Source organism: Oreochromis aureus, linkage group 15 (assembly GCF_013358895.1).
Source record: "Oreochromis aureus strain Israel breed Guangdong linkage group 15, ZZ_aureus, whole genome shotgun sequence".
NCBI lineage: Eukaryota > Metazoa > Chordata > Actinopteri > Cichliformes > Cichlidae > Oreochromis > Oreochromis aureus.
The window spans coordinates 8,582,614-8,610,275 of record NC_052956.1 but is presented as its reverse complement, the minus strand read 5'-3'; the positions used below and the strand labels follow the sequence as shown (position 1 = coordinate 8,610,275).

At 38.9% G+C, this 27,662-nt stretch overlaps 3 protein-coding genes and 2 non-coding genes across 10 annotated transcripts in view; 3 read left to right on the top strand and 2 right to left on the bottom strand.

Annotated features, from left to right (window-relative positions):
* Positions 1-200: 200 nt before the first annotated feature.
* On the bottom strand, positions 201-9,934 carry LOC116309587 (deleted in malignant brain tumors 1 protein-like). The gene is made up of 14 exons (XM_031726247.2): positions 9,798-9,934; positions 9,651-9,728; positions 9,320-9,346; positions 8,876-9,187; positions 6,793-7,083; positions 6,375-6,689; positions 5,988-6,278; positions 4,684-4,998; positions 4,125-4,424; positions 2,788-3,087; positions 2,277-2,591; positions 1,332-1,640; positions 940-1,233; positions 201-843 (listed from the first exon to the last, which is right to left on the bottom strand). Exons 2-14 carry the CDS (start codon positions 9,700-9,702, stop codon positions 506-508), a joined length of 3,459 nt encoding a protein of 1,152 aa, XP_031582107.2. The 5' UTR covers positions 9,703-9,728; positions 9,798-9,934; the 3' UTR covers positions 201-505.
* Positions 9,935-12,812: 2,878 nt separating this feature from the next.
* Positions 12,813-15,666, top strand: rps12 (ribosomal protein S12). 2 transcript variants are annotated; one of them, XM_031726231.2, is made up of 6 exons: positions 12,813-12,937; positions 13,062-13,108; positions 14,133-14,252; positions 14,389-14,491; positions 14,784-14,885; positions 15,579-15,666. In XM_031726231.2, the coding sequence occupies exons 2-6, from the start codon at positions 13,095-13,097 to the stop codon at positions 15,639-15,641; spliced, it is 402 nt and encodes a 133-aa protein (XP_031582091.1). In that variant the 5' UTR covers positions 12,813-12,937; positions 13,062-13,094; the 3' UTR covers positions 15,642-15,666. The 2 variants fall into 2 exon arrangements, with proteins under 2 accessions (XP_031582091.1, XP_031582092.1); XM_031726232.2 differs by having other exon boundaries at positions 12,814-12,937; positions 14,136-14,252.
* Positions 13,976-14,052, top strand: LOC116309608. Its single transcript, XR_004198637.1, has one exon. It is a non-coding gene; the product is annotated as a small nucleolar RNA SNORD101 (small nucleolar RNA).
* LOC116309609 lies at positions 14,593-14,676 on the top strand. Its single transcript, XR_004198638.1, has one exon. It is a non-coding gene; the product is annotated as a small nucleolar RNA SNORD100 (small nucleolar RNA).
* A 4,163-nt stretch (positions 15,667-19,829) lies between the features above and the next one.
* Positions 19,830-27,662, bottom strand: part of eya4 (EYA transcriptional coactivator and phosphatase 4) — a 51,560-nt gene continuing 43,727 nt past the window's right edge. For 3 of the 5 annotated variants that reach the window (XM_031726210.2, XM_039599425.1, XM_039599426.1), the window contains 7 exons: positions 27,485-27,574; positions 26,860-26,918; positions 26,420-26,580; positions 25,916-26,030; positions 25,591-25,712; positions 24,115-24,215; positions 19,830-20,734 (listed from right to left, as the gene is read on the bottom strand). In XM_031726210.2, coding sequence (XP_031582070.1) covers positions 20,654-20,734; positions 24,115-24,215; positions 25,591-25,712; positions 25,916-26,030; positions 26,420-26,580; positions 26,860-26,918; positions 27,485-27,574 — 729 coding nt within the window. In that variant the 3' untranslated portion in view covers positions 19,830-20,653. Of the gene's footprint in view, positions 20,735-23,933; positions 24,035-24,114; positions 24,216-25,590; positions 25,713-25,915; positions 26,031-26,419; positions 26,581-26,859; positions 26,919-27,484; positions 27,575-27,662 lie in introns of all 5 variants that reach the window. The other 2 variants (XM_031726209.2, XM_031726211.2) reach the window with 1 other exon arrangement.

Sequence of the window (27,662 nt, the reverse complement as noted above, 5' to 3'; positions counted from 1 at the left end):
CTGTGGGATTACTTGCATAGTAGCATTCAAGCTGTTGGTGTCCACTTATGCCTTCTTGTTCCAGTAGCCCACTATTATGTGCTGCGCAGATGCCTCTGATGCTATCCAGCACATGAGTATGCACTTGGGTCCTCATCCCCACAACACATGACCAGCACACCCTCTTTTTACGTATAAAGACACAATGAAAAAAACAATCCTTCTCGTTCTTGACAGGTCTTTGATAAACACAACCTTGGATGAACAACAATACATGGCTTATTACAGTGTGTTCCATTTATTTAACAGGAGCTAACCTTCCAATGTGGCTGAATTAAAACAAGTTTGAAAGAAGAGTGAACCAAAATGGCTCCACAGTCAAGTGAAACACTCGTCACCAGTGAGTGATGCAGAAGCAGTGCGCGAAAAATGTCCACAACTTACTGCTTCCATGTGCTGCTAATCAAATGCACTTGATTAACTTATTATCAGCAAGAAAAGAAGAAACAACAACGATATGAATGGTTTATATCACATTGATATTGAGAGTCTTCGAAGGAACTGAATTGAAGGATTTTTTGGCGATGCTAACGCTGTAGAGACAGGCATACTCTCCTTGCTGTTCATGACTTACTGTAGCGAGCTCAAAATTGGCCAGGTAGAAGGCTGAGTGGCCAAATGCTGACTTTGATTCAGTAGTGTTTGTGTTTAAATGTGTGAAATAGAAGACACCTCTAGGGTATATAGAATGAACAGAGCAAGTGACAGTGAAGGTGCTGCCTCGAGAGACAGAAATTGTGTCAGGATTGGTGAGTTCCATTGCACTGGGGGACATCAGGGAGATGTTGGGTTTTTCCAGTTTAACTGCAAACAATATAAATAGATATATCAAAGTATGTATATTAGTTAAATTTCCGATAATTGTGCAAAACAGAGGAAACAAGGCACAAAATTACTGACCTACAACGGAAAGGTCAACAGGATTTCCTTGAGGATAGTAGATGACTTCACTGGCCAACACCTTTTGATATTCACAGTAGTATGAACCCTTTTGGCTTAAGTCCACTTTAGGGAAGACAAAGGTTGCCGATGCATGATCTGAGAATTTTTCCATTTGAAATGACCCTTGGGTTTTTTTCAGGAGAAATCTCCCACCCATGCGTTCTGTTACTAGCGTGCAGGTAATTTCAACTTTGTCACCCCAGTTCACCTCTGGAGCAGGACTTATTGTGATTTTGGGCTTCTGTTGACCACCTGAAGCAGATAATAAATGTTTCTTGTGTAACAGCCAAAACAACTTTCTCAGGAGCACTGAGATAATTTGTCAGTTCAAAATGAGCTATGCCTCTTACCTAAGCAGATAACGCTGGCATCTTCATCGTGCCCGCAGTTATTTTCTCCAAAACCATCGTGTGAACAATGCGTAAGAGCAGACTCTTGGCCTGAGCATCCCACATTATCCAGCCATACTGGACCAGTGCCTCTACCAAAATGGGCGCTTAGAGGTGCTGAAATGGCATGACCGCAATCAAGCTGTCTGCATACCACATCAGCATCGCTCATTTCCCAATCGTCATCACACACAGTTCCCCACTGTCCTTTATAGAAGACCTCCACTCTGCCGGAGCATTCACCTGAGCCATCCACCAACCGGACTTGTGCTGCATAACAGAGCAGAAAGAGTGAATACAAGTAAAAAGGAACATCCTTAAAACAAACAAAAAGAAGACAAAATTCTAAAAGGACTTGAAAGGATTCTTCTGTATCCTTCTGTATATATAAGTATAATATTATTTGGATATTATATAGTTTATTAGTCCATTATGTTAGGCAAAAGGAGTATTGCAACAGCTGTTTTAAGTCATGGGAAATATGACGTTTTTGCTTTTTAATGGATGAAGTCCATACTACTCAAGTCTATGTAAGATAAATAACTAGTAAGCTAGCTGAGCTTAGCTTAGCTATAAACAAAGCATTACCTAGACTGGCTTTGTCTAACAGTGACCTCTACAGCTTACTGTTTGGCAATACGTAGCAAGCTATAGGCAAAACAGTTGCTGGCTAAACCTACTTCCTAAACCAGATGTAAAAAAGTACATTTTCTAAAGAAAAAAACCAAAACACAAAAAGAAAATAATTTTGTTAAACATTAATCTGCACATGGTTGACCAAATTAAATACAACAGTTTTTCACTCCAGTGTTATAATTTGGAAATTTGTGAAACCAACTACTGATGAGTTTTACATTGTATTATTCATCCCCCCCCCAAAAAACATTTTGATATAAAAGGCCTTACCAGCACAGAGAACACCAGCATCATGTTCATGCCCACAGTCTTCTCTTGTAAAACCCTTCACCGAGCATTCTTGAAGAGAAGTCACGCTGTGGAAACAAGAAGTGCTAGCCTCCACCACTGACCCACTGCCTTGGCCAAAAAAAGCAGCACCAGGAGCATTCACGGCACGTCCACACTCCAGCAGCTCGCACACCACTCCAGCTTTACTTAGAGTCCAGTCTGTGTCACATACTGCATGCCATTGCTCGCCGTGACGGACCTCCACTCTCCCAGAGCACTCATCAGTACTGTTAACCAACCGCACTGCCAAGCTCCCTGTGAAGTAAACAAAAAATATAGCCACGGGTATATAAGAATATTCTTTTTTAAACTGTAATGTGTTTACGTATATTACACATTATTTAAATTCAGAAGACAATATCTTAAAAAGTAAGAAAAAGAAGAAGAAGAAGCAGAAGAAGAAGAATCTGCCAAAATTACATTTAAGCATTTCATGTTTGCTTCTTCTTACCTGTGCAGGAAACACCGGCAACTACAGTTGTGTCACAGGTTCTGTCCAGACCTGGTCTTTGTGGACACTGATTCAATGTAGACTCTCTTCCATTGCATTCAATTTGATCAGTCCAGGTCTGTCCTGTACCAGGGCCAACCTCATTAAGCTTGTGAGGTTTCCCACAGTCCAACTGTCTGCACACCACTGTTGCATCATTCATGTCCCAGGAATCAGCACACACAGTGCCCCACTGCCCTTTGTCATAAATCTCTACTCTTCCATCACAACGAGTGGATCCACCGGTTAATCTCACGTTTCCTGGAAATGATAGCTCTTATATTAATGTACATGAAATACAACTTGACACACACAACTCCATATAGTGCACTTTATGACTTTTTTTTTGGTGTTTTGAACTAGAGATGTACTGCTGACTGATTAAGTGGTTAATATTTTTGTGTTGCATCACATTAATTTTGTGCTGATCCAAACAGCAGTGGACAGTCCAAGCACGTAAAACATGCTTTATGTTGAAAATGTAGCCATACTGTAATATATCGACATGTGTGTGATATCTGTAGAAATTGGTCTAATGGAAATGACCGTTGAGAGAGGAAATCTATGAATGGGTGTGCTTGTCTGATACAAAGAAGACCTGTGGTTAATGGGCTTCTAAGATTTCATTCATGTTTATAGACATTACATGATTTATAGACATACAGTTATCTTTAGCAAGGCTAAATCTGTTTTGGGTTTGTGGTGGCCATAGTGAGGAAGATGATGTGAATTTGAAGCTTGAATAAATGTATTCATTTATGTTGCATTGTCTTAGTGTTTGATTATTTTTAGTGACTGTGCTTGTGAAATCTTGATATTTTTGCTTCATGTCTGAGTAGGATGAATTTTTGTGTGGTATGTCTGGACTAAGCCTACTGAGCTTTTGACAGTATACGCAAAAACATAGCACACCTTTAAAACTCAGTATATAAGACTGTTGGACAGTCTTAAGTTTTTGTGCCTTCTAATCTAACCTGTTAGTTCCACATAGTTTCCATATTTATTCTAGATATTCCATATCTAGCCTGGTACCTGACAAATTACCGCTTGGGGTTTGACTACATAATTCTGAATCTGGTGTTTTGCATGAACACAGTGTTTCACTAAATCACTGGTCTTTTTTCTAAAGTTAGTCCAGTTTTCTGTATTTGTTCATGTAACTGAAGCCCTTGTACCAATATTTAAAGGTTATGTGAAAGGGCCAGAAACAATTTCCATCTTAGTGTTTTTTTAAAGAAGAATATGATGGATTCATTTTCTTCTTGAAAGTCTAATTTCAATTTGACATCAGACTTTACCTGAGCATACCACAGAGGCGTCTTCAGTACCATCGGTGATAGATCTGGTATGGTCTCTAAACGTGCACTGTGTGAGAGAACTCTCTCTGCCGTTACAGCGAATCTCGTACCCTCTCAGATCTCGACCTTTGCCAAATGACTCTGAGATCTTGACAGGATCTCCACAGTTCATCTCTCTGCACACCACAGCAGCTTCATTCATTCCCCAGTTAACATTAAATGCTTGTGACCAGTGTTCCCCATGGTGGACCTCCACTCTTCCTGAGCACATGTCAGTCCCATTGATCAGTCGAATGGCAGCTACAAAGCACAGTAGAGAAAAAGTATCAGCAATTAGTTGGTGTTCATATGAAAGAAATGTATTAATTGAAACTCCATCTGATATTGGTGTTGTAGAAATAACTGCTATGTAATCAATAACTGAACATTTTTTGGAGTACATAGTAAAAAAAAAAATGAAATAAATATCCAAAGAAAATGCTACATCCCAGAACTTTTTGGGTCCCAAAGGTAAAAAAAAAAAAGACACTTTGTGAAATGACACATCAATAGTATGTACCTGAACAAATCACTCCCGCATCTTCACCATGACCACAGTTATTTTCTCCAAAGGAGCGATGACTGCATTGCCCAAGGGACGTCTCATTACCCAGACAGTTGACATCATCCAGCCAGACCACTCCTTGGCCTTCACCAAAGAAGGCACCAGGTTTAACTCTCTGAGGTGTTCCACAGTCCGTGGCTCTACACACCACCTCAGCATCTCTTAAGTCCCATTCATCATCACACACTGTTCCCCACTGGCCGTCATGCAGAATCTCCACTCGGCCAGAGCATCGGTCAGTGCCGTTCACAAGCCTTAGCGGTGGTTGACCTGAGGGCACACATTAAACAAATAACAATAAATATTATAAGCTGTTGCGTTTTTTTTTTAAGGTTGTCATCAATTTTAAAATTTGTTGTAACAGATTTTTTATTTATTTATTTTTTGGCATCTTGGGGACAGCAGAAACTAGCTTTACAGCAATATGTTGTGTAGCTTCATATTTAGCCATCATACATGAGCAGTCTGAGACACAGCCTAAGAGCAGACTACATGGCTGAGAGCCTGATTCAGAAATCAGTGTTGGCAATGGGAGTAGAATTCAAAGATTAAGAAGTGTGGCCCAGTACTTTTCTCCATTTAGTGTATATCATGTAACAATCAGAGTATGTGGATATAAATGAGACGTTAATGTCTTGAAACAGAATGCTTTTATAACAAGCTCTAGGTGCATAAAGGCAAAAAACAGGTCATTTTAGTCCATTGCTAGTTGGTTCCAGCCTGATGGTGTCATAATGTCAGGAGTAACTGAGGTCGTGTAGATATAAATTACCTGTTACTGTGGTTAAATAAAATGATACCTGTTGCAGGCAGACAAACATTAAAAATAGGTCATTTTAACATGTTGCTAGGTGGTTGCTAGGCTACATAGTGATATAATAATATCTGATATAGATAAGAAACTTCAAAGTCCTAAGCTATGCCACGTTTAGTTGCTCAGCTCCTAATTGTAAAGAAGTAGTTGGTGGACAACGAAACAGACAGACAAACAGAGAATGCAGAAATGACTTTATGAAACCTTTATAAAAAGTTAAAGTGCAAAACTGTAACCCATTATATTGTCTTTAACTTGTGAGTGTCTATCAGTAGACTGAGCCTTCAGGATTTTAGTTTAAATGCTTTTGATGAGCCTCAGACCTTTAAACACATTCATGAGTACATATTAAGTGAAAGAAATACTCCACATGAGCCAACCTTTTCTTTTAAAAGTTGTCCAAACATGACGTTTGCATGGATTGCAGTATATCTGTATCTTTTACCTGCACATGTGAGAGAAACACCTTCACATGATCCTGTGTGTTCTTGAAGTTGACATTGGCTGATAGAGTTCACATTATCAGAGCATCTACTTGTGAACCCTCGCAGTGAGCTGTCACCAAAGTAAAAGGTGTCTTTGGAATTTTTTGGAGCTCCACAGTCGAGCTCCTTGCATATGACTGTAGCTTCTTTAAGACCCCAGTTGTTACTACAAAGTTTCCCCCATCGGCCATCGTGGAAAACCTCCACTCTGCCAGAACAAGCGTCACTCCCATTTATCAATCTGACTGTCTCTGCAAAGCAAAATTTGGCATTGTTAGGATTGTCATTAATTGTCATTGTCATTAAAACTCAGTTTTGAGCAACAAACAGAACAGAGCCTGTGTTACCTGAGCACACAAGACCAGCATCTTCACTGTGGTCACAGTCATGTTCTTCAAAATCTTTGTGAGGGCAGTCAGCAAGTAACATCTCATGACCAGTGCACTCCATCTCATCCAACCAAACCTGATCCTGACCTCTCCCAAAGTAAGCCTTGTACTTGACTGAGAGAGCATTCCCACAGTTCATCTCTCGACAAGCTACAGCTGCATCTTGCATCCCCCATTTGTCATCACAGACTGTTCCCCATTGTCCATTATAGTAAATTTCCACTCTACCAGAGCAGCGATTAGTCCCATTCACCAGCCGAATGGGTTGACTGTCTGTTGAGGAAAAAAAAAAGAAAAAAAAAAGTTAAGGGCATGGTTATTCTTTCAGAAAGGGACAGTCTAACAGTATCAGTTTTACTGGGCACGTACAACTTACTTGCACAGACAACAGTAGCATCAACACAGCTTTCTCTGAAATCTTTAAGTTTGCACTGTGAGATTGAGTTCTCATTTCCAGAGCAAGTGGTTTTGATGGCAGACAGTTCATGTGCTTCTCCAAAATAGGGTGTTTCGTTCTGACTGAGAGGATCGCCGCAGCCAGCTTCTCTGCACGCCACCTGAACTGCTTCCTTGCCCCAGTCATTGCAAACTCTTTTCCACTGACCCTTGTGGTAGACTTCCACTCTACCATTACAACGAGTGGTTCCTTTCTCAAAGCGCACATGTTCTGCAAATGATGTGGATATGAAATGTATTAAAATAATAATGTTTCATAAATAATAATACAATCAGCCAGTGTGTCTGTATTTCCCATAGTCTATGTACAATAATACTACTAATTCTAGTGAAGATTTATACTTTGTCAGAACCAAATTGGAAGAAACTGGCATCTAAAGCATATTACCAAAAGAAAACAAAAGAATGTCTTGATGCATGCTCAATCTTCCGGGTAAGTAAATCCCAAAGGTTCATTCTGTTCATCTGGACGTAACGTTTTCAGTGGGAGAAACGTTTCATCACTAATCCAAGTGACTTCTTCAGTCTCAGCTGACTGCAGGTCTCCCCAACCTTATAAACAGTACATTTGAACAAAAATAAAACTCAAACCAGCCTACTGAATGAACAATGGGCTGTGAGGTCAGTTCTTTGATCATTAATATGCAAATTGTCATGACCATTGATCAACAACAATTGGTCAAAGACCACTGATCAATGGCCATTAGTAGCATTCACAGAGAGTTGGGGAATGGCTGCAATCACAGTGTTTTAAGATGGTGAAAGATGTACCCTTAGGCCCCTTCCTCGATTCAGAGATGGTCTTCCCCTTTTCACGTAAATGGACTCCTTGACTCCTCGCTCCAATCAGCGTTCCTCCACGATGTGTACATCCTCATCATTGAAAGAGTGTCCACTGGCCTGTAGTCAGCTGAGACCGAAGAGGTCACTTGGATGACTGACAAAACGTTTCTCCCATTAAAAACACTACGTGCAGATGAACAAAATCAATGTTTTGGGAAAGCAAAAGAATGTTAAAGGTCAACTGGAGAAATTGATACTGCTTCAAAAGTATCTGCTGATACCCTCAAGACTGGAAAAATGCTCTTGCCAGCAAAAAAATAATCTGTCTTCCATTATCACAAAAGCTCAAGTTTACTTCCCAGGAAGCCAAACTGTTAATTTACCTGTTTTTAATTGATATTAAATTCTTGATAATGCACAAAATAATTGTTTGTAATCAAAGCTAAACTTTTAATGTATCAGGAGTTATACACTGCAAATTGTTTTCAACAGGACTGTGTGCGTAATGTTTGATAAAAATGTTTTTTAGTGTCTGGGCAAGATAAACATACTAATTAATATATCTTAGCACAGTTTAAATACATTTTTTAAATATACTGATTCATGCATAAAAGTATGTGACATCATTTTTCTTTCCACAATAGAAGGAGCAAAAGCTAAATTAAACAAATCAATCATAAGACATGTACGTTATCTTTAAATGCTATAAGTATAGCACATTTGCTTCTTTCTCTAACTCAAGAAGAGCAGATGTGACTCCATGATGACTGTTCTCGAAGTTTAATTGTTGAAGAAATGTTGCAGCAACGAGAAACCTAAACCACATAACATATGGTGAGCTAACATAATTGCTGTGTTAGCTGGTTTTCTTTTAGGTTGTACAGGATTTCTCAATTTCAACAATAGTTCCACATTTTACGGTAAGGGACAGTTTTGACATCTTGCTGATGTGAATGAATTCTGCCTTACTTCTGATAACTTTAACTGTTAATGCAGTGCTTAGCTTGGCAGAAAGACTGGAAAATGGTAGAATGTGACAAAATCCACCGACCTAACCTAAACATGTTGCATTTGTTAAAGTGATATTATATTGGACTGAGAATGCTGTTAACATGTGGCAGCAAATAAATAAATGTCTTAGCACATTTTCTCGAAGAAAAGGTTTTCAATGAAGGTTTGTGAAGGAAAACAAAAATATGTCAAACATCATTTAGGCTTACCTGAACAGACCACTCCTGCATCTTCATTGTGGCCACAGTTATTTACCCCAAACGGTTTGTGCTGACACTGAAGGATGGACGACTCATGCCCAGTACACTGTACGTCATCCAACCAGATCTCATCCTTTCCCTGTCCAAAGAAGGCGTCTTTTTTGGCCTCGATAGCTGTCCCGCAGCTTAACTCTCGACACACCACCTCAGCGTTAGCAATGCTCCACTGATCGTGACAGACAGTTCCCCAACTGCCTTTGTGGAAGACCTCCACTCTGCCAGAGCAACGCGAAGGTCCGACCAGCCTAATATTCTCACATTCTGGATATGAAAAAAAAAAAAAACCCACAAAGGATGCGCAATGTGTCACCTTCTCCTCAACCAAATTTCACAATTTTTATCTTTTTAATGTAGAAATCAAAGTATCTGAATATTCATGGGTTACTTACTGACCTGTGAACTGCAGGAAACTCAACAGGCCTGCAGCAAAAATACATATTGCAAAAGTGATCTGATTAAGCCTGACAGCCCAGAGATATAAAACAGCATTGTTCAGTTAAAAGCCTTCACTGCAGTCAATAATTTGTCAAATATTTTACAAATTGGGAACATAAGAGGGTCCCACATAATTTTAAATTCATCCGGTAAACAATGTTTAACACTTTCAGTCATCAAATAATATTGTGGCGTAAATACTGAAACTCCCACTTCTCACTCAGTCTCCACTCAAGAAAAAACATGTTCACATGAAGTCAAACTGAGACAAAAACCTCCGGTAACTCACCAAGAGACAAGTGAAAAATAAAATGTCGTTTTTCATCAAAAATGAGGATCATATTGTGTCTTCAGTGTTGGTCAGTCACTGTAAAATAATACCATAATACTTTAGTCATTTTGTTTTCACCAAAAGGTGCTCATATAGGCCTCTTACCTTTTTAAATCCACCAAGACTGCTGCGCTAACAGAAGGAACTCAGAATCTTTAATAAAAACGTTCTCATGTTCCCCAAGAACAGATCCAGTAACTATTTTAAATAAAAAGGTCCGCCTGTATTGGACTGCAACCTGGACACATGTTGACATTTTGATCAATCATTAAAGATGAGACGATGAGAGGGGATTTATCTTTTTTTCCACAAAGCCTGTGGAAATATTTAAAAGAAAAAGAAAACATTTAACTTAACTTATTAATGGAAGAAGATTGAGGTCATTTTGGTAGAAAAAAAAATTGGGCCATGAGATTTTTTCAGAATTCATGCTTTTTTTCTCAAAACATCCTGTTTTGAGAAAAGTCTAGCAGAGATCCTGTATGAATAATATGACCACTTCTGCTTTTCCTCTTGTTACACGTCAGGAAGAAAGAAAAGCCTTTAAAAGAAAGCTACCCTTTTATGGGCTTTAGATGGTTTACATTTTATATATTTGTGTAACAGTAAAATTGAAAATAACTTATTATGACATTTGGCAAATCAGACCATTTATTCTTCTTGCAGTGAGCATATGTCTGCATATGAAACTATGCTGTATTTCCTTATGTTTCTGTATTGTATATTGTTTTAACACACAGTGTTCAATAGGCTTCTGGGATTGAATTAATAGGAAATAAAAACAAAGAAAAAAGATACAGTTGTTAATTTCTGAACTGCCTTAATTCTGTGCAGCACATATTCGTCTGAGATTTTGTCCATGTTGACATGACAGCATCACACAGTTGCAGCAGGTTTGTTGGCTGCACAGCCACGTTGTGAATCTCCCATTGCACCACATTCTAAAAGTGCACTACTGGATTGAGATCTAGTGACTGTGGAGGGCATTTAAGGACAGTGAACTGAGTGTCATGTTCAAGAAACCAGTTTGTGATGATTTGTGCTTTGAGGAATGGAATGGTGCTTTGTCCTGCTGGAAGCAGCCATCAGTACACATGGGCACACTGTGGGACGGACACTGTCAACTGCATTACTCAGGCAGGCTGTGGTGTTCAACTGATCTTCTACCGATGTGGTACTACACCCAAAAGCGTCTGGCCCTAACCCTTACCACATTCAATGCCACTTAAATCACCTGTCTTCCTCATTCTGATGCTCAGTTTGAACTTAATGAGGTTGTCTTAGCCATGTCTACCCTACTAAATGCACTGAATTGCTGCCATGTGTTTAGTTGATTAGATATTTGAGTGAATGAACAATTGAACAGGTGTACTTTATGAAGTGACTGGTAGGTATATTTCACTTGCGTGTTAAAGAGTTTTATTACTTCAGAGGCCAGAGGGTCTGAACATTATGAAAACACTTACTGGCCCGTTGTATTAAATATTGCCTTTTTCTAACTTTATTGAATATCAGTAACAGAACTAGAAACTAGAATTAGAGAATACTTTTGTTTGTAATGGACAACAAGTTAAGCACATATTGACATCTGGGTAAATCATTGCAGGATTTGAAATTCTCTGATGGGAAATTAGATCACATCTTTATTTGAACAAGAAGGCAACACGCGTGACCTGATAAACAGGGTGATTATGTCACAAGCAGGATAATAGTCTAACAAGTAGATATAGAAATAGTGTCAGTGCATTGCTAGGAACATGGTTATCAGTTCATGTGCAGCTGTTGTGACCTTATGTTCTTGCTTTAAAGCAGTACATATCTAAACTTAGTGGCATTATTAAAAGCGTTTACTTTAATGCATCACTTCTCATGAACAAATAAATTATTTTGACCAACCTTTATTTAAATTTTGCATTAATATAATTAAAATTGTGTCTAAGCACTTAAATGTGAGTCTGTCCTTAAGATGTACTTGTTTAAGTTAGCTTGATAACTGTGTTCGTCTCTGCAAGATATAGTGTGAGGGTAAACGATGATGCTATTTTGCTATCTTGTTTACTTTCCCCCCCTGTCTGAATCCGCAATGACTACATCTCGTACAGAACAGGTGGAAAATGTCTTTTGATTTGCTGTAGTAAAATGAAGAAAGGAAACTCACTAACAAATTTCTAAACTAATCATTGACGTGAAATGAAAATTGGTGCGAATTTCAGAGAAAAAGATTCAAAAGACATCCAGGCAATTCTTTTTGACTTTAAGGCTGAATTGATAAAATCAGGGTGTCTAATGTTAAAGCAACAGAGCTCCAATGAAGCTCAAGTACAATAAAATGTGATCCAGTCTTAAATCATGCATTATAAAGTTCTCTGCAGAGCAATTTGTTGCTGTAAGTAGACTTTAGAGATGCATAGGGCCCCCGCAGCCACTAGGGGGCAATTTTTGAGCCACTTCACTAAAAAGCCAGGAAGTAGCATGGTCACGGTTTAATGTGGCTCCTTTAAAAATACAGCATCAGTCTTCCTATGAATTTGGTCTGATTATCCACACATCAAAGTAGATGCTTATTTATTGTATTGTATGCTGTTTTGTTTTCTACATCTCATGTTGTTGTTTCCATATTCATGTGAGAGCTGGTTAAATGTATTTATTATTTTTTTTAGTTGGTAGGGGAGATCATATTTTATGTTATTATGTTTTCTATTGAAAAAATGTATTTCCTAAAATTAAAAAAAAAACATTTCTGAGGAAAATTATGCATCTGTTGCATTTATGGACTATTATTTACGTTTTATCATTTTTTTTTTAACGTTTTCTTAAGGTTTAAACTTCTTTGGTTTGCTTGTTTTCCTCTAAACATTTAAAGGAAGAAAATTCCAGTAAGATCAAAATCCACCGTTTCTGAGGAGGATCAGTGTTTACACTGTGAAAATATCCAATGGGAAATGTTTAATGACATTAAGAAGTACCCCATATGACGAGTTTATCTAACGACATGAATAAATGTGTATCTATCCTTGAGATGTATTTGTCTGAATTATGTCTGTGGGTCATAAAACGTGTTTTTCGCCTGTATTGGCAGACATGAATAATATCTAGGAGGCAACTTGTAGTTTCAGCTGTTAACTAAAGCTACAACAGGCAGCTCATCTGGCGCCACAGTGAGGCGCAGATTGGGGCCTGCTGGCGTTAAATTCGCGTCGCGGGCTTATGACGTCCTCTTTACTCGCTGCTCATCTGCAGGAAAGGTGCGTTCCCTCAACTCCTGACAGAATCGTCTGGATTAATCAAACATCCTAAGTTGTACATTTATAAAAGTGGGCGCTTTACAATGGATAATAACTTTTATGTCACATTTCTTCTTCATTGCAGAACTTTTAGTTCACCATCCATCGCAAATCTACAATGGCCGAGGAAGGGTGAGCAAGACGTTTGCGTCTATGATGACTTGATAATAAAAGTTACTTAAAAGAGCCGTAGTTAAACTACAGCTAAAATTTGTTTAGGAGAGGATAGTGACCTTGTAAACATAAGCTTTTTGGTAACAGTGTGCTTCATAGCGTAAAAGGGTATTTCACATGAGACAAGTGGCTAGCTTGGCAGGGATAGAGGTTCAGTTATACTACTGGCACGCATGTAGCAATTTACAATAAAATTGAATTGAATAGGCCTTTATTGTCATTGTACATGTACAACGCAATTGTGGGTGCTCCACACCAACTGTGCAGGAATAAAATATAAATGGTCACCAGCCAGATAAATGGCAAACAGGAGAAATGTATACAGTCACAAGAAATATGTACAAATCAAGAGAAATGTGTACAAAAACGAGAGAAAGGCACACAATAGAAAGCTCATAAATGAGACATGTCCATAGTCCGGTCCAGGGGGCTAATGTTTAACAGGTTTATACAATCACACAATAGTAAATCTAGTTTAAAATTAACCTGAGATACTGATATGCGGCAGCTTCTTTGACGTTTACAATTCCTCTTCCCTTTAATGATCACTAGTATAATCACCTTGATCTTTGTTATATTGCACATATGCCTCGTTATACAGAATTCTGTAATGCACATGGATCCAGTGCAAGACTGCCAATGCCAGTCAGCAGTCTGGCTGCAACATTTACAACTGATTGTAACTTGGCAATAGAGGAATCCCAAACCGTCGTAGTCTAGTTTAGATGCAGGAAGGCTTGATAAACCTGTTATAGATGGAAGTTTTTAGTCTGGATATTATTCTGAAATTTCATTATTTTATTTTTTTTCCAGCTGAGCTTTTGTGCATGACTGATGATCCTATCTTTTGTCGGATACCCCTTCACTCTACAATGAGTGAGACGCTCGCCGCTCTGACATGCCAAAAGCTCAGCTGAAGAGACCCCAATTTCTTGTGCTCATCTTCCTCAAAATTTTAAGATTGTTTTCATCTTACTTCCAGCAGCAGTCCTGCCGGAGGTGTGATGGATGTCAACACCGCTCTACCTGAAGTGCTCAAGACCGCACTCATCCACGATGGCCTGGCCCGCGGTATCCGTGAGGCTGCCAAGGCTCTGGACAAGTAAGTCTTAAAACTTTTAGAGACCTTTAACTTCTCACGTGTATCTGAGCCATCCTATCAGTTTAAAGTGTGAATGGTATAATGTAGTAGCCTTTAATGTGACTTAATTTTTATTTTTTTTTCTGTTCTTTCATAGACGTCAGGCCCATCTCTGCGTCCTTGCTGCCAACTGCGACGAGCCTATGTACGTCAAGCTGGTGGAGGCCCTCTGCGCCGAGCATCAGATCAACCTCATCAAGGTACTGAATTTGCTTGGGTTTGGTTTGATCTTCATGGACAGTTGGACTGCGTTCTTACTTTATTTTTTTTAACCAGTTGCATAAAGAGAATGTAGCACTGCTGTATCACTGATGATAATTTGGCTCCCTCTACTGAACACTGTGAGGAGATTGCCAATTGTTACCCAATTTCTGTCTGAGATACAGTTGAGCCTGGACTATAATGCACTCTTCTACCCGTGCTTATTATTATTTTTACTGTATTGAGTTAAATTCGTTCATGAAGTTGAAGTGACCTTTTAAACTCTGGCAGGTTGATGACAACAAGAAGCTTGGTGAGTGGGTTGGTCTGTGCAAGATCGACCGCGAGGGTAAACCACGCAAGGTGGTGGGCTGCAGCTGCGTCGTTGTTAAGGTAATTATGCTGATTTTGGCAAGTCTGAATCCACTTCATTAGCCTTTTGATCTATATAGGAAACTTTAGAGGGATATCGCTGAATTTCCATTTAGCATAACGGGGAAAGAAACAAAAGTTATGAGTTAAGATTATATTTGCCAGTCAAGTGCAGTTGCTGTGCCTCATGCCATGCAGCTGTTTAACTCCTGGCTAGAGAGGAGCCAGCGTACAAGCCCCGTCATCTGTCTGTGATGTCCGGGGTCCCTAAGGATGGCTACATAGAGTACCAAATGACAGTAAGCAAAAAAGGTGCTATAAAGGCAATCCATGCAATTCCTCTTCCCTTTAATGATCAGTAGTGTAGTTATAAAATCAGGGTATCTTGAGTTGGTGCATTTTACCCAGTCTAAGCAGCATACCTATACCATAGCTGCAGTAAACATGTGTGCCTGAACTAAACAAATTTCAGAGGTGAGTTGTTGTCAGTGTAACAAGCTGATCACCTCCACGCTGCATTGAGCCATAATTTATGACAAAGACCGAACCAAGTAGTGTTTAAATAAAGCTGGACATGTGTTTATTGTAGCTTGTTTCCCTCACATAATAAACTTGCATTCATTTCCAAATGGCTGTTTAATGTCTGTTGTCATACATGTCTGTGACGTTGGGCTCAGTTGACCTCAATTTTATTTATTTATCCCCCCCTTCCAGGATTATGGCAAGGAGTCCCAGGCCAAGGATGTCATTGAGGAATACTTCAAGTCCAAGAAATGAAGTCTCAATAAAACGATGAAATGAAGCTCTTGAGTGTGTTATTGATTTGAGTTGCTTGGTTGGATATTGAGCATTATTTCACAGTGTACCAATCTCGTAGCTTGGTTAGTGCAACATTTCATGAGCTCATTCTCCAAGTTGAGAATTTCAGATTTTATTTTATTTTTTTTAAATGTATTTTATTTATTTTTAAATTTTGAAAAAGCTCTTTGCCCTCTGGATAACATTTTTACTGCTTAGCCTTGCTTGATGGTCAAGCAGCATGGATCCCCAAATTTGTGAGTGTGAACGAGTTAAACTTGAACCGTGCAGTGTGCAGTTTTGAAATTCACACCATAGGTGCATCTAATAAAAGTTCAAATCCCGGTGACCTTAACTTAAGGTCACTTACTATGATTTAGGCCCTTTGTAGTGTAGCTGTCTGTGTTAGCTGGTTTGACTAAACCTAAAAAGCCATTCAGATAATGAACATTATTAAAGCTTTCAAAACTTATCTTTTGGTTGAAGCCTGGAGGTTTGGGTTTTTGTTTTTTGTTGTTGTTTTGTTTTTGTTTTTTTTAACTAAAGCCTCCTGGGGCCTGTTCTTCGTACCTCGCTAAGTAAGTTAGCCGGATTTGAATGTTGACGATTTCGCGTGATCTTGGATCGTTCGGTTCTCCGAAGCTCATCTGGGACTTGCTGTCATAGCAACAGATCCGTAAGCGTAAACCTGCTCGGGAGCAGGTTTACAGGATTAGATCGCGGCCACTCAGGTATGTCCGCTGCAGTTATATGAAAGCAAGAGCGATATTTCGCCACTGTTTTACCATAAATAAATATTAGCAATGTAACTAAAGATAATGTATTTGATTCTTTTATTGATTTCATACAGATACATACAGGTCATTTCCGAAAAAAAGGGAAATGTACTATTAATCATTCTATTACATGTAGTAGATCATGTCAGATGTAATTCATATTTTAGAGTAGTAATAGTAAATTACTACGTGCAATCAAGATGACAGACCACGGCTAAAAAGCGAAGGTGGATTTGGGAAGTCTGTCGCAGCCATGTCCTGTCCGTTTGTACGCGAGCAAGGAAGGTGCAAGATTGATAAGGAGAGTTTACAGAATTTAGCGTATATTGCGGGATAGACGGGATCCTTTAGCTCGGCGCGACGGTGTGCTCATAGAGATATCGATTCTCCCGTGAGGGTATTATTTCTCTCTCTCTCTCTCTCTCTCTCTCTCTCTCTCTCTCTCTCTATATATATATATATATATATACTTACTGTACTGTATATACTTACTCCCGACTTACTGTGCATGCTTCAGTCACCCCTTGCATGGGAACAGGTAAAAGTGATGGAGTGTTATGTCAAACTACACACAAAAAAACCCACAATGTCAATAAATGTCACAGTACAAAAGGGGTGTGACGAGGGGTGCAGGACCACCACCTGTCTTTATTTGCTCTGCCCTTTTCTTGGTTGCTGTTATAAACAAACAAACAGATTATTTCAGGGTCTCTTGTCATAGACTAAAAGCAATATAAGTGATAAATATTACCATTCTGTGGAATATTTTTATATTTCACTTTACTTTTTCCCATGTTCTAGTGGGTCCTGTTGTGGCTCTAATGTGAAAGAGGATATGATGTAATATAATATAATGCGGAATAAAATAATATCACATGATATAATGTAATATCATGGATCACTTACGAGTTTAATTTGTCAGCAACTTTCTGCCAGCCCTCTCTCCTTGCTTTTGCAGCCTTTGCAGTGTTCCCCTGCGTTTTAATTAAACTCTGAAACTCCTGATATCCCTCAATCAAGAGTTCTTGGTCTGCTGCCGTGAAATACTGAGCGCACTCCTTCGACATCTTCGCCGACCAATCACAGGGTTGCCGATCAATGTTTCTACTATCGATGCGTAGCCCCTTTTAAGCCACCCAGTGATCTCAGATTACTTCATCCAGCTATACTAATCGTCAACAACAGGTGTGTTCGGAGAACCGGATTAGCGAGCTCAAAGTTAGCGCGATGATTTGATCTTGGATGTGTCATTTGATCTTGGATGTAGTAAGCGAGGTACGAAGAACAGGCCCCTGGATGAGTTGAAACGGCTTCTTTTCAAGCAGGATGTCTGTCCTTTAAAAACATGTAAATTGTTGTTCTATTGGTTGTAGTTTAACACTGAATGCCTCCCAATGTATTACATTGGACATTAGAGGTTTGAAATGTTAAAACTAACACAAGCATCAAATGAATGCACTTAGATGGAACATTATCCAAGAAAGAATGTAAAGGAATAACTTTTACCTAATTGGAGAGAAATTAAATGTTTGAGATGAATGCCATTGAAGTAATTGGTTTTCTAGATTGTTCTATTTGCTATAGTACTAGTGCCAAAAAATGACATGTAAACCAAGTCTAATAACAGCGCTTCTGTATTTTATTTTATTTTATTTTTTTAAACAAACTGATGCATGTAAAATCCTTTAGCATGAGAAGCCTACCATTTACCTTGTGCAGCTTGGCAGGTTTGGATACAGGTTACAATCGAGTACATCAAAAAGCCAGACTAACACGAGGTTGTTGCATAATTTAATTCATTTATCAAGTATGACTTGAAGTATTTCAAGCCTTTTTATTTTGGGTTTAATTATAATAGGTTATAACTCAAGGAAATCATACATCAAGCCTGATAATTAGAATATTTCCTACGATCATTAATTTATAATACAGTGCCCAGCTTCATTTAAATGGAACTCAATGGAGTCTCCTTTGCCACAAATTACTGCATCAGTTTGTGGCCCTGCTGAGTTGATAATCAAAGTCCAGTTTGCTTTGACAGCAGCCTTCAGATCATCTGTATTTTGGTGTCAGATTATTTTTCATCTTCCCCTTGACTTTAGCAACTCTACAGAGAACACGTGTTTGTGTTAGATTCAGTTGGGAAGCCATTAGGTTTGGTACTGCAGGACGGAGCTAGGTTTTGCTGGAAAAAGGAAATTGGCATCTCTATAAAGATTGTAAGCAAATGGACGCATGAAGTGCTTTAAAATCTCCTGGTAAATGGTTGTATTGATTTTGGACTTGATAAAACATAATGGACCGACTACCATCAACACTAGTATTTGACATGAAAATCCAAATCATCAGACTGAAAAAACTTGACTGGGTGCATCTCCACTCTTCCTCCAGACTCAGGGACCTTAATTTTCAAACAAAAATCCCAAATTTACTTTAATCTGAAAAGATGACTTGAGACCGCCGAGCAGCAGTCCACTTCTTTTCCTCCTCAGCTCAGGTAAGATGCTCCTCGCATTTCTGGTTCAGCAGTGGTTTGACATGAGGAATGTGACATCTGTAGCCTCTTTCCATCTGGTGGCTCCTGCACTGACACCAGCCTCAGTCCACTCCTTGTGATGCTCGCCCAAGTTGTTGACAATGCCCTCAAGGCAGCGGGCATCCCCATTGCTTGTGCACCTTTTCCTACGACAACTTTCCTTTCCAGTCAGCTTTCCATGAATATGCGTTGATACAGCGCTGTGAACAACCAGCCTTTCAACAGTGACTTTCTGTGGCTTACCCTCCTTATGGAAGGTGTTAATGATCATGACCCGGAGAACTAAGTCAGCAGTCTTCCTTAAGGTTGTGGGTACTTAACCAGACCAAAAGAAAGAGTGTTTATACTGCTTGAAATCAAGTATTCTGATGCTTTTTATGAGCTATAAATAAACCATAATCAAATTAACAGGCTTAGAATTCTTCAATGTACATATAATGGATATTGAATATGGGACAGTTATTGAATCAGTTATTATTCTGAATTTAGAAAAAAAATCTAAATATTCTATTGTTTGTCATCTCTCTCAGTACATTAGCAGAATACGAAATGGTACCTGTGTGGTGTGTGGTTTTTTTGGGGGGGGGGGGTTCATGTTTTTTTTTAAGCAAAAACCATGAAAATAACCTTAAGAGGAGTTTAAATGGACAGATTGCCATAAGGTTCAATGGCAATCTATTCAGGTAGAGCACAATAGGGATGTTAAACTCTAGCTTTAGGCTCAGTGTGCTCACTAACAGATTGCTCTTACTTCTTTTTATAGCCCTGTCATTTTGTGACTTTAGTTTCAGAGTATCACAGGTTGTGTTAACGATCTTGTTTCTTTTATGAAAGAAGATGCATAGGTCATGTGGATAAGTTTTCTCCTTTATATCTACATACATAGACATTTCTGAATAAAGAAAAGACATTCAAACACATTAAGGCACAACACATCATGACGCACATCTTCAAGCCCCACCCACCAGAAAGAAAACAAAATACAAAAACCAGAAGGAAAAAACAAAAGAGCCTCAAAATTTCCAATTATTTGACCAAAAAGAAAAAGAAAAACAACCCCAAAACCCTACCACTGTCATGTAAGTTTATTGTAAATAATTTACACAAATTTCTACCACAGACTGCATTCTTTTGTCGTGATTATTATACCACCGGGAACAAAACCCTTACAAAAAAAGCTGTTATCCCAGTATACATGATATGGTCTGTACAGAGAAGCCTTCAAATTAATGCATAGCCAATGATCTTTACCCCCCAAGTGATGCCGCAAGTCCTCATTTCCACCTGGGTGCTCTGACCACAAACTAGATCTCAAGGGAAAAAAAATATCCTCCCAGTCCAAGGAAGGTCTTAAGCCTTGACAGTTTTAGCCTGCTACAGCTGCAAGAACAGCAGACTGGATTTTCAGAGGTCTGTCCCCAGAATCAGGACCAGCGGGGCTGAGCAAGGATGTCGGATAGCCTTTTCCTAATCCCACTTTCCTCTTCTTTACCTCCTTTAACCTCTTAAGACCATTACGAGTTTGTAAATCCAGACATTCAAAAAACAAGACAGGAAACGAAAGTAATCACAGAAACACTTGCAGTGTCGTGTGTTCTTAAATAGTTATACAAAAGAAAGGGGCTGCCTGGCTGACCGTGTCCATGTGACAATGCAATGAGTCCATATTGCTATAACAGTTACAGGTACTCAAACTCCAGTGCTTGGTGTAATGCCAGCAGGTCAGAGTGACTTGATATCCTCCAGAAAGGCATGTTGTGCTGCGGAGTGGACACACATCATTAAAATCAGACGTACAATTATCACTGTTGCACACCACCACCGCCTAAACACATGCAAGCTACACTACTGTAGCTTGTAGCTGCACTGCAAACAAAAATCCATGCATTTCTAAGGCTTTAAGACAAAGGGTGGCATTTTGGGAATTATGCTTATCCTTCTGTTCAGAAGGTTACATCAGATGACACAGTTTATATCACTCATCTCTCCCTCTTGGTGAAGCTACAGTCAGCGGTTCGTCAGTTTAGCTTAGCATAAAAATTTTAAAAATAGGTACCTTAGCCTTAAAAAAAAAAGCACAAAAATCTATAAAGGGCAATTCTCAATATCACCAACTTAATTGTAATACATATATGTATCAGCAATAATATGTACAAAGAACTTTAAAAAATGTATGAAGGATAACAAGATTTGTGCTGACTGATGCTAGCCTCTACTTTGAAACACTCATATAACCCATAGAAAATCCCTGCAGCTGTTGTTTTTGACTTTTGTTTTCATTATAATTAAATCAACAAGATATAACTAAATTGGTGAGCTGTAAAGACTCTAAGAAATTTTTAATTTTTAAAACACCAGTTTCCCCAATGTTTCCAGCCTTTATGCTAAGCTAATTTAACTTTTTGCTGACTGTAACCTGAAGTCAATAGTTTCCTAAAAAGGTTTAACAATGGTGCCAAAATTGTATGTGGGAAGTTTTTACACCCTGTTCTACATTTTATTATGTTTTAGACTAATCTTGAAATGAATTCAGTTTTTTTCTAAACACAGTCTACACATAATACTCCACAATAACAAGACAACAGAGTTTTCAGAGTCCTGTGATACTGTCCCAAAATTAGAGACAGAAATATTGTCTTCATGCTTAACCCCAAAAACTGTTGGGTCACTCTGTGAAATGTGAATAAAAACAGAATGCAATGATTTGCAAATCTCATAAACCAATATTACAATAAACATATTAAACTGAGAAAATGTACCATTTTATGAAAAATATTGGCTTATTTGAAGTTGATGGTAGCGAAATAGCACAAAAAAAGTTTAGATCGGGACAAGAAAAGCCTAAAAGTGGTGCTAAAAACAAAATAGCTAGATCAAAAGTTTACTACTTATCAAGTTAACTTGAGGAAGGCCATTAAGATGATTGGGTATGAAAGGAGCATCAGGTTGAATTCAGTTTTATTTATAAAGTGCCAAATCACAACAACAGTTGCCTCAAGGTCCTTTTTATTGTAAGGTAAAGACCTTACAATATATAATATGTACATTGAAGGAGACATCCTGGTCAAAAATGACTCCAAGACTCATTCCAGTGTTACTGGAGGCCAAGGTAATGCCATCCAGAGTAAGCATCTGGTTAGGTACTGTATCTTTAAGATTTTTAGTACAATAACCTCAGTTTTGGAAGAGGAAAACTGTTCTGCAGTCAGATGAATCAAAATTTTGGTAACATGGACTAAAGAGTGCTCAGTTCAAAAGCCTGCGTTTCTGATGCTGTGACACTGGACTGTGTGAATGGAGCAATATTCCTTTCCCAAAAGTCCAGCAGCTGGTCTCCTCAGTTCCCAGATATTTACAGACTGTTGTTAAAAGAAAAGGGGATGCTACAGAGGTAAACATGACCCCTGTGTTGTGAATAAAATACGTGTTGATGTGATTTGCAAATTGTTGTATTGCGTAGACTCATGACCCAGTGCCAAATAAGTGGCAGAAGATAGATGGATGGATGATAACAAACCCGTTGTTATGACACTCACAGTTGTGGTGCTTCCTACTTTTATTAAATGTCCTCCTTGTTTCAGCCAAACTCTGTAACTGGGACAGAGGCCATGTAACTAAGAACCCAGTAGTCACTATGAATAAAATCCTTTGTATGGATGGGAGAAACATTAATTAAGACAGTAATCCAATCTGATCTAAAATGAAGACAGACGAATGGAGGAAACTAGGCACTGAGAATCACCTCATTAATTCCAATCCTACAGTCAAAGACGGTGGTAGCAGCATCATGCTCCATCAGTAATTTTCTGTCAAGTACTGGGAAACCAGTAAGGATAGAGGGAATGATGAATGCAGAAAATATAGAGAAATCCTGAGTGAAAACTTTTGTCAGAGTGCTCAGGATTAGATTTCAGCAGGAAAAAAGGTCCTAGTGCAAAGCCAAGAAAGCACAGGAGTGGCTTTGGGAAAACTCCTGGACTGACCCGGCCAGAGTCCAGACCTAAACACCTCTGGAGAGACCTGAAAATGTCTGACTGAGCTGGCTGAGGTTTAACAATTTTGCCAAGAAGAACTGGAGAAACCTTCAAATGAAAGCTTGAAGGTTCATTTCCTTTCACTGCTGCCAAAAGAGCTTTAACACAAGTGAAGGGTAGTCATGCGAATGGGTTATTCCAGGTTTTTATTCTTAATAACTTGACAAACCACTTCAAAATCCTATTATACTAGGTTCTTGTGGAGTACTGTGTGTAGACTGATGGGGGCCAGGAGGGGGACTGAACCCATTTTAAGATGAGCTGAAACATGCTAATCTTGAAAACCATCCAAATCCAATGTATTTAGTGCTCAGCAAGAAAGTAAAAAAAGAGTATATCCCAAAATGCAAAGCCATTTTTGAACAACCCCAGCACCCAGCACGATGAATGAAACCAAAAGCTGTAGAAGAGAGGATTAAGAAAATACCCTGGTGTAGCAAACTTAAAATAGATCACTACTTATCTCTCCTTTTTTTTGTTATACTGTACAACTACAACATCAGTTAAAAACACATAACAGGAGACACGTCACAGGATACGCAGGATCATTGCTCTAAACAAATGAGGCTGTTCACAGCCCAGTCAGCGTGTACATTTACGCAGCCATTCATTAAACAATTTCAGATGCCAATGTCAATCTAATAATAATCTGTTATTGACACAAATTTGGAATAGCTGACGCTGAAAAAGCTGGTGCAAAATATCCATCAGCAGCCGAGGCTCATTCTCAAATTTTCACTCTGACAGTTGCAAAAGTCTCCTGTCACTCCATGAAAAAAAACAAAACAAAAACCAAAGCAAGTAGACCAGAAAAAGTAAAGGACCAACACAAAACTGCAGCAGCAAAGAAAGGCGGGCTTCGTCCAATCAGAGCACACGCTGTGCTGAGTAGGCGGGGGTCACGGTGAGGTTGCGGGTCCATTACCTTTTTGGCCGCCTGTTCCTCTTCCACACCGTCCCCAATTACAACATACACTACTTTCCTGCCAAACCTTTGCATTATGCGTTCAAAGCAACTCTCTTTTCCTGCAAAAAACAAATAAACAAGGGGGAGGAAGGAGGGTCACATGGTCAGAGGGGTCAAAGTTCAGGTGTCATTTGTTTACCTGGCTGGCGGCATGCTCTTCATCCTTTCCATCGCCAATCACAACATATGTAATGTTTGTGCCAAAGCGGGAGACTATACGCTCAAAACAGCTCTCTTTGCCTGGAGACAAACAAATGGCTTTCACAGGTTTTTCCTTTATTTAGATGGAAATAAAACACAGGAAGAGGTAGAGCTGTGCGTACTAGGGTGAAGTGAACACAAACACAAACACACAAGATGGTGTCTAGTTATTTAATAGTTCCATTTAAAAATAGCGTACCCAGAAGTGGCGTGGCATCTGACCTTAAACACTAGTTTTTAAAAATATCAGATTGTTACATCTGTTTGAATCAAGGCGTATCACATAGTGACACACACACACACGTTTCCTGAGTGTTGTATCTTTCTACCCAAACCCCAGTCTGAGTTGTTTTGTTTCCACTCTTCAATAAGTTAGCACTGGCCATGGTTGCGGTACACTGTCGCAACCAGCTGAGGTTAGAGTCCGTTCAGAGTGTAGGCGTGCGGCCTGAGCGACATGTGTGTCGAGGCCAGATCGGGAACACACAAGCTGAGTGCAGATATAATGCTGGAAGAATACTGTAAGTATGGGGATAAGTGAGTCATATTAAAGACACTCTACACCCACACAGGTGACTTCACCTAATGTGGCTAATGAAACATCTGCTGGGTGGAGCTATGTTTCAGATTGTATGACATCATCCACCTCAAAAAGGTCATCTTCCCTTTCAATCAAAATCATTGACATTAGTAGTATAAGAGCACACGTTTAAATTAGTCTTGAGTCACCCCTCACTTGCTTCCAGCTATCCAGATTATCTTGTAATTTGTTTAGCAATGGTCTCGATATTTATTTATTTATTTTGCAGCTTTTTCACCATTTTCAGTCGAGTTCTTATATCTGATCATTTTCACAGGGATGATTTTTTTGCTTGTTAAGCCATTTAACATCTTAACACTGAGTCATTCCAGCACAAAAAAAGGAAAAGGATGCAGTAAAAGCATACCTGGATTTAAAACACCCACACACACACACACACTCTCTTGATGGAGAGGGGAAGATTTGAATGTCTTTAAGAAGCCTGGAGAACTACTCCTGAAGACTTCTCAAGGAAACTACCAGAAAGCCTAAATAAGAGAGTCCAGGCTGTGTATAAAAGCGGTCATATTAAACACTGACTTTCAAACTTGTGTGAATTGTACAAATGGACTGTTTTCCTGCGTGTGTTTGTGCATGTTTTAATAAATCACTGCACCTATTTCCCATTTTCCTAGAAAAACATAAAGATATGAGGAGTGACTCAAGTCTTTTGCACAGTACTGTATCTATCCAGTTACTATTTGATGACTTCCATTCCACAATATATTATATTATTTAATTCAGTCCATGAATGAAATCATTAATTTAGTCTTTGTTTTAAATTTATGGACCGTGTGCGCATGAGTACAGATGCGTGTGTTTACGTGTGCTTACCTATTTTTGTTGCACTGTAAATGTTCTCAATAGGAAAAACAGATCCCAGACTATATAAGAGAACTTTGGCCAGCGCTGGTATGAGCTGTGTTGTGGTCACCAACACATTTACACAGTTACTCCTGAGGGACAAAGAGAAACAATAGGCCATATTATGCACAGTACAGGTGGGTAGGTAAATGCGTGAATAGATCCACGAGTGCCTCTAGTGTCCACTGGTGCTTAGTTCCAACCCTAACACTTAACCACGGTAATCAAAGGAAGAGAGGACTAGAAGAGACATTGCCATCTGTGTAAATCATGGAAATAAAATGGAAAGTGGCACCTGGAGCTGATTATGGACAGGGACTTGAGTGCGTGGGTGAGCCAGGAATCAGTCAGAGCTTCCACCTCAGCTCTGAGCTGCAGCCAGGCATCTCTCTTAGCAGGACCCAGCAGACCTAAAACACAGCACCAACTTCTTTACTCTATAAGCACTCTACAATGCACTCCAATTTTATTTGAGCATTAAAAAATAAGCTGTATTTGTATATATGTCTATACTGTTCCACTATTTCATTGCACAGTGTTCAGTGACAACAAGGGACTATTCTATTCTTCTATTTTGTTATTAATTAAATTAACTTTAATATTTAAATAGTCCTATACAAAGTTAAAAACCCACAAAACAAAACGGTTTTTTAACATCTTATAGATGATCAGGATTGAATGCTCTCCCGTTTCCCAGACAGGGTATGAATATAATTTTAGAACATTTCAACTCCTGTAGAGTTTAACTAAAGTAAAACTCATTTTCAACTCTATTCTGAGTCTATTCTGATTGGCTTACCCCCCACATTGTTTTTGTACGTGCTATACAACTCTTTGACTCGTCGGTAGCGGAAGGCCAGTTTCCTCATCCAGTCGACTCCGCCGCGGACGCCCGTAGCCAGGCACAGGTTTGCGCTGGTTGCAGCTGCATGGAAGCCATCAGTTGCAAAACTGTAAGTACTGTCAATAATAATAATAATATGTTTTATTTGAAAATCTGCTCTGGTAGAAAAAAAAACAAGATGGTTATTTGCATTTTGGTATTGGTATCACAACATAACTGCACTACAAATAAACGCTTGCCGTTAAGTGTCATCTACATACTTCTAAAATTTTAATCATCAAGTTAATATTAAAACACAAACTGAAAAAATGTTGTTAATGTTTGTCTGAATATATGATCTACAGAAATGAATGAATACCCCAACTTTACACAAAAGTTAATTTTTAAATAATCACCTTAAGTCCTGGCCATTGTCATCTGATGACACATCATCAATATGCACCTGATCACATTCCTGTATACAGATACACATACAAATAACAATTATAACAAGCACAATGTGCTAAAGATAGAATATAGACATGTTGTGACATTTACAGTATGTTAACTTCCTTTTCACCACTAGAGGGCAGCAGTTGTATTTAACTGGGTAATGGTTTGGACCTCAGGCTTCCTCCCACAGCCCAAAGTTATTATGTTAATTCAATTCAGTTCTATTCAAATTTTATTTCTATAGCACATTTAAAAGCAACAGAGTTGACCAAAGTGCTTCACAATTAGTTAAGAACAAGAGAAAACAATAGAGAAACAAATACAGATGAATGAGAAGACAACATATTAACGTTATAAAAAAAAAAAAATGTTAGGATAACTGGTGATTGTAAATTGGCTTAAGATGTGACTGTGAGCATGAATTTTGACAGTGGTGTGCCCTGCCATTTGCTCAGTCCCAGCTGGTGTATGATAAGGTGTGCATATCAAATCAGTGGAACAATGACATCCTCAACATTACTCTTTGTGCAAAAGCTGAAGACAGAGCAAAAACTTCAACTGTTGACAATGTTAACAGCTGTGACTCACCTCCAGGTCATTAAAAAATAAGTGTGTGTCAGCCAAGTTGAAGATCATCTCTTCCATCCTCAGACCCAGTGTTACCGCCATGGGAGGGTCCTACGAGAAGAGGAAGATGACATCATCATGACATCAACATGACAACAAATTTCCAGAGTTATTGCTTCCTCCCATCTCAAAAACCACA